Source organism: Drosophila sulfurigaster, chromosome X (assembly GCF_023558435.1).
Source record: "Drosophila sulfurigaster albostrigata strain 15112-1811.04 chromosome X, ASM2355843v2, whole genome shotgun sequence".
NCBI classification, from domain to species: domain Eukaryota; kingdom Metazoa; phylum Arthropoda; class Insecta; order Diptera; family Drosophilidae; genus Drosophila; species Drosophila sulfurigaster.
In genome coordinates this window covers 15,029,389-15,040,940 of record NC_084885.1, presented here as the reverse complement: position 1 = coordinate 15,040,940, position 11,552 = coordinate 15,029,389, and the positions used below count along the sequence as shown (strand labels likewise).

The 11,552-nt window shown below is 39.7% G+C and overlaps 2 protein-coding genes across 2 annotated transcripts; one reads left to right on the top strand and one right to left on the bottom strand.

Moving 5' to 3' along the window:
• Window positions 1-161: 161 nt before the first annotated feature.
• Window positions 162-6,478, top strand: LOC133847837 (monoacylglycerol/Diacylglycerol O-acyltransferase). The gene is made up of 4 exons (XM_062283091.1): window positions 162-927; window positions 1,027-1,165; window positions 4,897-5,563; window positions 5,632-6,478. The coding sequence occupies exons 1-4, from the start codon at window positions 882-884 to the stop codon at window positions 5,776-5,778; spliced, it is 999 nt and encodes a 332-aa protein (XP_062139075.1). The 5' UTR covers window positions 162-881; the 3' UTR covers window positions 5,779-6,478.
• Window positions 6,479-6,889: 411 nt separating this feature from the next.
• Window positions 6,890-11,332, bottom strand: LOC133849039 (mannosyl-oligosaccharide glucosidase). Its single transcript, XM_062284863.1, has 2 exons — window positions 9,450-11,332; window positions 6,890-8,257 (listed from the first exon to the last, which is right to left on the bottom strand). Exons 1-2 carry the CDS (start codon window positions 11,176-11,178, stop codon window positions 7,365-7,367), a joined length of 2,622 nt encoding a protein of 873 aa, XP_062140847.1. The 5' UTR covers window positions 11,179-11,332; the 3' UTR covers window positions 6,890-7,364.
• Between the last annotated feature and the right edge of the window lie 220 nt (window positions 11,333-11,552).

Here is an 11,552-nt window from a genome sequence, read left to right as displayed (position 1 = left end):
GATTTCATATATCGGTATCGATATCGTGCAACACCTGCCAAAGCAGAAAAACAGCTGTGGCATGTGTAGTGTTGCCAGCTGGGTCTATTGCAAAATATACTAGGAAGCACACATACAATATGCGTACATGGTAAAATTGAGGAATTGAGGATGCGGTCACGCTGGCCGCAATACCTTATTTGGGGATTGGACTCACACCACTAGTTAGTATTTATTTATTATTAACATTAACATAAAACAAAACATACGGCGCACTATACCCATCAAGCACAATGTGGCAAACGCTGCTCGGCCTCAGTTGTCAATAAAGCAAGCGGACGGACGGACGGGCAGCACGACGACAACAACAACAGCAACAACAACGAAACGCAACCAGCGACGCGCTGACAACAAAAACAATGAACAACAATTTTGTATGAATTAAAAATGTATGTAAATGCTTAACGGACCCTAGCGAAAGACCCGCCTTCTATACATTTGCGCCCCAGTAATGAGTTGCCATCGTCTCGATGAACAACACACAAGCAACAACAGCAACAAAAAGAACAAACAAACAAAAATAAAAACAACACCTGAGGGCGAACGTCAAAGAAGAAGACGACGACGAAGCCGGTGAGAGAATCGACAACAACAACCACAACAACAATAATAGCAGTAGCAGCCAGCAGAAGCAACAACAACAAACCAATTTCCAGTCCAAAGCATAAGAAAGAAAGAAAGTAAGCTTCAAGTGAAAATTAGGCCAACATTTGCAACAGAAGCAACAAGAACAACAATAACAATAAAATATAGAAAACGTTATCCATGAAACCTCAGCCATAAGTGGCAAACAACAATAAAAATAATCAAAAAAATAAATTAACAAAAACCAATACCTCAAAATGGACTTTCTGGCCAATTTCATCAAGAATCCCCAAAGCATGCTTTGTAAGTATCACACACACACAAACACAAAATAACAATTCATATATCGAAATATTCGAAATGGAATTTGATTTTGAAATTGGGTGATATGTTTAAATGCAGCCACATACATCGATCTGGACTATTCACTATGGCTATATCGCTTCCTAACGCCGCTGATTGTAACATTCCTGTTGCCGCTGGTCTTCGTTGCCCTCATCTATATATCATTCTTGGTGCTCTTCATCTACAAGCTGCACAGGTAAGAAATGCTGACGCCACCCGATTATATATATACATAACGAATATATATACATACATATATATTATTTTGTTATGCTTGTTTTTGTCCATCTTTTGCTGTCATTGCACTTTTGCCATTGAACTCTTGTGAATTTGTTTTACGAATTTCGTATCAGGGCTGCAAGCTTTTGTTATTTGAATTTGAGGGTCGTACCTAAAAGGTTCAAAAGGTTTCTAGATCAAGTTTAGTTAAAGCATGTTTATTTTGTATAGAGTGACTTTTAGATTGTGAATTCACACATTTCACCAGATTTTGGTTTTTTGGGATCTGATAAAATTTTTAAATGTTTTTTTTGAAAATATATTTTTTTTTTTTAATTTTTGTAAGGTTTTCGGCAAAGAACCTTTAATAAAATAAGATTAAGATTCTGATAAGTTAAAGAAACTAAGTTACAATTCGATCCGGATAAAAGCTGTTTTTTGATTTTCGAACCTTCACTTTTAGTACGCATAAATAAATAAAAAATTAATGGTAAACCGGTTCGCTAAGAAACACTCCTGAACCGCTGTGCAACCCTCGTTGAAATCGACGTTCGCAAAAATCCAAAAAATTGGAAAAACAACAACTCCCCCTCGAATGCAAAAGCTTACATACATACATATATATGAATGTAGCTTAGCTTACACTTGAACCTTCTGCCTGTTGAGCAAGTGCCACTCAACGCTGACTTTGCATTATTTATTTACGTAGCTCTTAACTCTCCAAAAGGCCACATTGTAATGTAGACAATTTTAAACCGGTTCCTCTAATGCTAATTAACTATAATCCGACTAGTAGATAGAATAACTCTTCTAACTCAGATGCTTCTCACCCTCTCTCTCTCTCTCTCTCTCTTTCTTAGTTAATTACAGACATTTTTTTCTGTATAATTTTGTAGGTTTTTTTTCTCGGTTTTGTTTTACTAATAATGTGTAGCATGTTGCGGCAGTGCGTCATGAGCATTCGATAAGCGATTTCAATTTTAAACTAGAGCTGTATTCTTTTATATGCTGGCATTGCTTTGTTGTTTTTTTTTATTGTATAAAATGATAACAAGGTTCTTGATTATATATGACAACCGCCTACTAACGATATCAGGTTCCATTCATTATTTGACATCACGCTAATCTCTAGACGCATTTTATCTGTTAAATGTAACGCAATTTATTAAGTTTGTTCTCTCTCCCTTTCTCTCTCTCTATCTATCGCTGTTGTGCACACATTTAATTGATATATTGCTAAACTAAACAAAATTTAATGCGTTTTATACCCTGTACCCTGTACCCTGTAATAAATGTGGAAATGGGGCATGCTAGACATAAACAAACAAAATTTATATATTTAAGAGAGTTATAAATATGTATAACTTATAAATCAGTGAACAAAAATGTATTAAATAAAATTATGCAGGGTAGTTTATAGTCGTGCAAGTCACATTGCGTCATACTCATTAACCATGAGCAAATAAGGGACAGGCACAGGTTGTTTGCAATGCAATAGAACGTTGCATCGATCCGTCTTTCCGTCCGTCCGCCTCTAAATTAATGTTGTTCTCGATGACTATAAACGCTAGAGACTGCAAATTTGATCTGTAAACTCAGACTTAGTCTAGCTACTTGAGTTTTATTTTCAAATGTAATTGCTTAGTTTTTTTTTGCTCGAAAACTTTCATTTTTAAACTTGGTTGTAGTAGCTGGAAGGCTGCATAGACTTTTTATCTTGCTGTTATTGTTTGTATCTGACAACAAAAGAGACGCAAAACAGTCGCTAAGTGGTGACGAGCTATAGGCATCGAAACATTTGTTTGCCCTTCTTATCAGCGTCTTGTTATAAAATGAGAAGTAGAATAAAAAAAAACAACAGAACAGAACATAACATTGGGGGTCGCGATGACCAGGTGCGGATTTCATGTACAAGATCAAGAACATTGCTGTACGCAATTGTGAACTTGAAAAAGATGAAATAGAAAATTTCATGCCATTGATTTATTGAGATTTTGATATGGAAAGTCGCAGCAGCGTTTTATGCTGATAACACCTGAGGCTGCCCCTAATGACAATGCTAATGCTGCAGCTGCAGCTGCTGATCCATCGCGAAGAAACTAAATTTAAACATAATTATCAGTTTAGCAATTAATTAGCACGTCGAAGTGCAAAACAACATTGATATTAACTATGTAGCTGCAGACAGCGAGCCTCGCCTCCCCGACTCGCTTGGCAACTATTATTACGTATGTTATTGTTATCAATTGATAAGACAATGTTTCGCCTCTTATCACTGTGCTTAATGTGTTTCATATCCATCAGCAAAGTCACTTCCCTTGGCTTATGAGGCTTGAGAATTTCTCCATTACTCAAAACGCACATAAGCCAACGCAGCTTTCAGTCTAGTCTAGAGTGTAGTCGAATACCAAATACTCTATATTATAGTTGGGAAACTAAGCAATTGATATGGAAAATTCTAGATAAATCGAAATCTTATAGAATATTATTGCATGCCATTCAAGTTGAGAAATCCACGTAGGAAAATAATTAGTTGAAAATAATCAATTTTATGTCAATCAAAATTGTTTACTATATACGTATAATTGATAAGAGATTAATTGCTTACATATTTCCGCTATTGATTACATACAATGTATTACAATGTATTGTAAACACTGGTTAACCTTAATTTGTATGTTAGAAAAGCATGAATGTGATTTATTTGTAGAAATATTTACTATGCGAGCACGTTTTAATTCGATTTCGAATAAAACAAGTAAGAATGCTACAGTCGAGTCTGCTCACTGTGAGATACCTGCTACCAATTGTGAATAAAAGCGGTATTAATTTTAAAATATACCATATTAATATACCTCAATAAGTACTATATTTGGTATATTGATATAGTACTACATTCAAAATATACTCCAACCCTATAGTAGGTATAAAAATAAATTCCCTTTTAGTGTAATTCAAATTTAAGGTACTTTTCAAAGCAGTTGCAACTCAATATTTAACTTTATCATTTTCTAAAATATTATGCTGTTTTATTTTTGCTAATAAATGAAATTTGAATATAGATTCCTATTTATTCTAGGGTTTTCGATTAACAATTAAATTTGTTACAAAATTCTAGCGATTTAATTTAATTTAAGTCAATTATGTATTTAGCCAAATTATAAAATACAGACATTCTAAAGTAATTAAATAGTAGTCCATCGATATTATCTTTTAAGTTTACTTTATTTAGCAAAAGATTTTAAATATATTAAATTGCATTTACAGGGTTGATTTGAAATTTCTTAAATTTTATATTTAAAAAAATCTGTTGAATATATTTGAATGCGTGATTGCCTACTATTATTATGAATGTTCACTTCTCGAATACAGTCATATGAATTATTAAATAATTTGAGATTTGTGATAAATAATAAATATCTTCAAGATAAATTTTAAATATTTTGAATAATGTTTTCGTTTTATAGAGAATTTATATAGAAAATGAAAAATGAGAAAATAAATGAATTAATATATTTTAGGTTAAAACAATAAACTAAAATCCAGCGTTTAAATAAATTCAATACCTCTCTTAATAATGATTGTTGGAAGTCGGTTGAAGGTGGTTGAAATAAGCTGTGATCCACTATACATAGTTAAATTACAAAATAATTCAAATGAAATACCTTGAAATGAAATTCAATTTTTCATATCTTTGTTCCCTTGCAGGCAAGTTATAATGCGAGCGGTGCAAACGGATCGGAATTTCTGGCGCGTGGGTCGCAAGATTGTGGCCGCCATCTGGGATGCACATGCGCGCATCTATCACGGCTACGAGGTGATCGGCCTGGACAACATACCCCAGGAGGGACCAGCGCTGATCGTGTACTATCATGGGGCGATCCCCATCGATATGTACTATCTGAACTCGCGAATGCTGCTGCAGCGGGAGCGATTGATCTACACGATCGGTGATCGTTTTCTGTTCAAATTGCCCGGCTGGGGCACGATCTCGGAGGCGTTTCACGTCAGTCCGGGGACGGTGCAATCGTGTGTGAGCATATTGCGCGATGGCAATCTGTTGGCGATATCGCCGGGCGGCGTTTATGAGGCGCAATTCGGTGATCATTACTACGAGCTGCTGTGGCGCAATCGCGTCGGTTTCGCCAAGGTGGCTCAAGAGGCCAAGGTGCCGATCATACCGTGCTTCACACAGAATCTGCGCGAAGGTTTCCGTCAGGTGGGCATCTTTCGTACGTTCTTTATGCGATTGTACAATAAGGTGCGCATTCCGGTTTATCCGATCTACGGCGGATTTCCGGTCAAGTTTCGTACATATCTGGGCAAGCCCATCGAATACGATGAGAACCTGACGGCGCAAGAGCTGCAAATAAAGGTATTCAAATGGTGCATATTTATGTTGTAACTGATTAATAATACTTGTTGTTGTTGGATATCTTTAAGGTGGCCACAGCGATCGAAGAACTGATTAATCAGCATCAGCGTCTGCCGGGCAGCATACTGATGGCACTCTTGGATCGTCTGCCTGCATTCAAAGCTCAGCGCAAAGAGGAAAATGAGAAGGAGAAGGAGAAAGCGAAGGCGGAATGAATCACGCTTCGCATCTCCAAACAATTGTTACTAACTGTGTTAATGACTAATATCTACAAAACAAACAAAACAAAACAAAAACATGAACTTAAACAAAGCGCCGCCATAAGACTTCGTTCCATGTACTTCACTATATTAATATTGCTGTAATCGTAAACAAAAACATAACTTCCTTTATACATATACTACATATATACTTTATGTACATTTCTTTAGTCATTTAAGTCTCTCCCTCGCTCCTTTGAGTGCAATAATAACAATCCGCCTTGTATCGCCGTAAGCATTTTAAGCTCACCTCCTTGTATAGCTCATAGTTCTTTTTTTTTATTTTTTTCTTTGACTAAATAATTTTCTGTACTTTGGTTTAATTCTTACACGAATAGATTGCTGTATTTTTGAGTGTGACTGAATAATAATGAGTGCGCGCGCGAATGTGTATAAATAAGATTGTAATTAGCTTTCTCTTTTTTACGCCACACACACACACAAAACAAATATCCCTATATATCTCGTATACCTTGTATCGTCTTATATATTATATATTGTAATTGTATAATTGTGTATATTGTATTGTAGAATCGTGCAGTTAACATTTAAATGTTTTAGACACTTTCATACCGAATGCAACAAATGACAATTAATTATAAGCATAATGACTTGATGTTGAATTTCAATTAAATGAAAACAATGCAAACGAAAATTGGAGTTCGTTTTTTGTTTGGGGAAAGGAAGGATACTAAATGCTTTTTTTTTTAGATATGTATATCTGCTACCCATAGAGTATAAGGGTATTATAGCTTTATGCCTGTAGCAAAGATAAAATTGTGAACTTTAAAATAGCAGTGCTTACAAAATACGCCCGACCCCATAAAGTGTATATATTCTTAATCAGAGTCAACAGATGAGACAATATAGCGATATCCGTCTGTCTGTCTATGAACACTAGATCTCAGAGACTATAAGAGATAGAGATATAATTCATCTCACAGTCGAGCACACTTGTTATGTTTCGTAAAGGGAAGGATACTAAATGCATTTGATGTTAGGTAAAAGGTTTCTACAATTTGTAAGCTGAAAAAATATGAAGTTTAAATTAAAAATGCTAAATTGATTTAAACGTTTTGGTTTTTTATTTTTAGTTTTTATTTAAATTCTTAAATTCGTCTATTAACGCTAATTTAGTTAGTCGGATTTCTGGAAATTTGTACAGCTTATTACAGGAGGAGCAGCAGGAGATGAACAACAACAGCATCATCATCATTCATACACACACACACACACGCACGCATACACAGACTACGTTTTTTAACATAGATATATTTAGTTTTTATAATGCAATTAGTTCTTTGGAAAGATAAAAACGTTGGCTAAAGGCTAACCGACAACAAAAAAATCGCAGTACATACGGAATAGAATAAGGTTCTCAAGTGATTTCTACTTTTATATATTTGCTTTTGTTTAGTTTGCTTTTCTCTTTAGGTTTTTCTATTTCTTTTTGTTTTTTGTTTGTTTTGGTTTTTTGCGTGAGGCTATCACAGGAGGAATTACTCACAGCAAGGCGAGATCTCGCATCTGGTTTTTGTTGTCTAGAACTGTTCGGCCATGAGGAGAACAACGAGTGCACTCCAGCCGGTAAATGGATTGCATCCCTTGCCCTCGCCCGTGGTATCGTCGTACTGCTCCCAAAGGTAACCCGTCCGTTGATACTGCTTGAAGATGTTCCTCACGAGATTCTCACGCAACTCGCCATAGATTTTGCGTGCACTCGCCGCATGCGGACCCTCGATTTTGCCATAGTGTCGCAGCGCCTTGGCGGCCAAATAGTTGATATTGATCCAAATGGGACCACGCCAATATGGTGGATCGTGTTCCGTATTGCGTTTCATGTACAGCGGCGAATCCTTGGACAGCGAACGCAAGCCATAGTTCGTCCACAGCAGCTGCGGATCACGCAGATCGTGCAACAATTTGCCCAGATATGGTGAATCGTGTTCCAGCTGCTCCAGCAGCAACGGAAACAGACTCACATAACCGAACATTGTGTTCACAAACTTGTAATCCGGTGGCTTCAGTGTGTAGCGTTGCATCTCCGCCGGCGGCTGATGCATCCGTTGACCGCCTTTGCGTTGCGGTGTCATTGGCGGCGGATGCTTCAGCGCCACAGCATCCGTGTGCAGTCCCCAGTCGGTGTAGTGCTCTGTGAAAGGATCCAAGTGCAGCTTATTCATCAGCTCATTGTCCGTCAAATACGATGCAGTCTCATAGTACTTGACATCATCCTTGCCCAACAGCGTCGATAGCTCAGCCATCACGCTAGCGGCGAGCGCGATCCAACAGCGCAGATCCACGTGACGCTCCAGATCCGTGGGATGCGAGGCACGCGGATAGTCGTCGAGACCGGAGGATAAGCTCTTGGGGTTCAGTTCACGCAGCGTACTCGAGTTGCGTCCACGCCACAAATAGGTGCCCAAGACTTCGCCTGCAAAGCATAGAACGAGCATGCATGAGAAAGAGCGAGAAAAGATTGAGATAGAATGTGAAGAATGAGAGAAAACGATCGATGTTCTTAAATTCCTTATTGATGTCTAGAACTAAGTAATGCCTCAATGAGACTAAGTCAATCGCTATTTAAATTCATAACAATCAACGGAATACAAAAAGAAAGAAATACCTCTAAATCTCTCTCCAGAGAGGACTATTAAGTCACAAGTAAAAGGCTCCCTAAATTGTCTTAGCTGTTTTCCTCTGCCTTTATAGAGAGTGCATTATCTATTATTTTTTGCAAAAAAGAATGGGTCTCGAAATGTCGAAGTTGTCTCCCGCTGCTTGCTGTCACTTAATAGACGCTCTTTACTTTTTTCAAAGTAATCGGAACGGTCTCCCTCAAATGCACAATCTCATAGATAATAGTCCTTTAAATTCCATCTCTCTAGACCTCTTTAACTTTAGTTAGCTAATAGACTCTTTTATCTAATTTTACCAAAAGTAAACAGTTGTCCAAATTTTAGATGCTCTCTCTCGCTGTCTGCTATGCTGATTCAGTTAGCGAATATATATTTTTAATTTTATTTTCCCTCTAGCTAATAGACCTACAATATTGTTAAGGTTCTTTAAAACTCTTTTTTGCTATTCTGACAAAATTGAACGGGTTTCAAAATTGTCGGAACGGTTTTTTGTTGCCTCCAATGTCAAATCTCATAGCTAATAGCCCGTTCAAATGCTCATTAGGTTGGCGAATAGATCTTTTACTATAATTTTTCCTTTTAGCTAAAAGATCTACAACATTGTTAAAGCTCTTTCTTCAGTTAAATAGTTAAATAGACTCTTTTTTGCTATTCTACCAAAAGTGAACAGGTCTCAACATTTTCTGCCTTTGGCTGCCTGCGATGCACAATCTTTCATTTAATAGATCTACAAAACTTTTGGATGTGTCTCTCTTCGCTTAAATAATAGACCTTTCTGCCAAAAGTGAAAGGGTCTTAACATGGATGGAATCTACAAAACTTTTGGATGTGTCTCTCTTCGCTTACTTTTCTTCAAAAAGTGAAAGGGTTGCACAATCTTAATGGATCTACAAAACTGTTGGAAATGTCTCTTTTTTAAATTACTAATCGACCCTTTTCACTTTTCTGGAACAAGTCATCGGGTCGTAGCTTTGCGCGTTAACTTACCTCGCTGCGTGGTGTTGTACCAGGTGAACCAGGCCTGCAGCCGCGGATAAAGTCGCTCCAGAGTGGCAAATCGACCCTTTTGCGACAACTGCTGTTTGTGCTGGGTGAGCAGCTTACGGAGTGTTAAAAAGAACGTGGGAGGGTTCGCATTGCTGTTGCGCTGCGTGACAAACTCCTCAGGCACCTTGGCCATCGCCTCAATGCCCAGAATCTGCTCCCGGGGTATCCAACCCTCGACGTTCAAGAGATCAAACCAATGGCAAATGATGTCCAGCTCAATGTCCACATCCCAAGCGCTAATCAACAGCCCATGGAAGCCCTCGTCCCAGAGGAAACCGCGTGGAAAGAAGCTGCGCGACGGCACCGCCGTATAAAGTGGAGCCTTCCAATATGGCACCGGATTCTGGGTGTGCACCGATTGCACGCGACTGGCGCCATAGAAGTAACCAATGCCACCCAACATATTGCTAAAGGCGTTGCGGGCAAATTGTATCTCCTCAGCGCCATAACCTTTGGCGGCCAGCTTAAAGGTGTCCTCGAAGCGTTGCTCAAACTGCGCGATCTTCGCCTGCAGCGAGTCGGTATAGGCGCGTCCCGTGGGCGGCCTTGTGATGCTCTCTCCGAGCGCGAATCCCGATGTCGATTGATACGTTATGTCCAGCGTAAAATCCACTTCTGCCGTCAGTTGAATGGCAATGAAATTCGGTTCGGGATTGGCGGCTGGCAACCCATTCTGCGAGACAATCTCACCGGGCAGGCCAATGAAGCGATTGCCTCGCTTGTTGGCAAAGGCACGGAAATGCGAGAACACCGTCTCCTTGAGCTTGCCCAGCGATGGTGCCACCGTGCTCAAATAGGATTTGTGCAGGATGCGTCCCTTGACGGCGCTAAAACGCACCTGGAACTCGCCCAATCCCTGCGTCTCGCCATAGACACCCGGCTCGGGGCTCTTCTCATCCGAGACGTACTTAATGTGCCCGTTGGTGCGTTCATCTAGCGCCACATACCAGATCAGCGAGATGCTTCGATCCCAGGCACGCGATGTGTTGCGCACCGAGATGCGGGCGGTCCAATCGCCGCCATACTCCTTGCCGCTGGGATACTTGACGAACGAGGTCTTCAGCTCGAAGGGCAGATCATCGATCTGCTGCACGCCAAAGCTGCGTCCATCGTGATGAGTCCAACCAAAGCCATCCAGCTTGTCGCCCATATCGCACCAATGGCGTATGCCTTGACCACCGGGTCCCAGATTACTGGGCGTATACCACATGAGACCCATGACCAGGGAGTGGGGATCGCGTGTCTTCAAGCCGAAATACGTTTGGGGGCGATAGGTGCCCCAATAGCGTTCGGGATCATCGCGATGATCGGTGTGCAGCGCCATCTTTTGGTTGTCGTATGGCGTATTCACGCGTGTCTCCAGATAGCCCAAATAGCCAAAGTAGCTAGCGATGGCCAAGCACACGCATCCGATCAAAGTCTTCCATTTGTCCAGCATTAATTTGGATGAGAGATTGCCGCCCATGCTGCTATTGCGATTATCGCTGCCGCCGCTGTTGCTGTTGGCGCTGCTGCTGCGCTGCTTGTGCTTGGCATTGGCTGCTGCTGCTGCTGCAGCTGCCGAAGCTGTCGCTGCTGCCGGTTGTGATGAGGAATTATTGCTGCTGTGTGCCTTGGATGTATTATTGTTGGCGCCGCTGTTGCCTCCTCCGCCTGCATTGCGCGCCATTGCTTAATGTGTGAACGGTAACGTGTGCGAATGCAAATATTCTATATACAAACTTTTTATATGTACACACACACACGCACACACCACGTACACAGGGTACTGCTGCTGCTGCTGCTGCTGATGTGCTGGCCTAGTGAACCACAGTTCGGTGTGGTTCCGGTTCCAGTTCGCAATCAATTCACCCGCAAAAGAACTGACAGTTAAGTCCCATTTTAGACCATCACTTATTTGTAATTCCATTTATATTCTTACAAAGCAATAATTATTTTTAGTTTTCAATTTATTATATTTATTATCTTCATTGTATTGAATTTATTACTTTTATCTCATAAATTTCTATTTTTAAATATTTACATTAGCTGCTGAAGGAAATG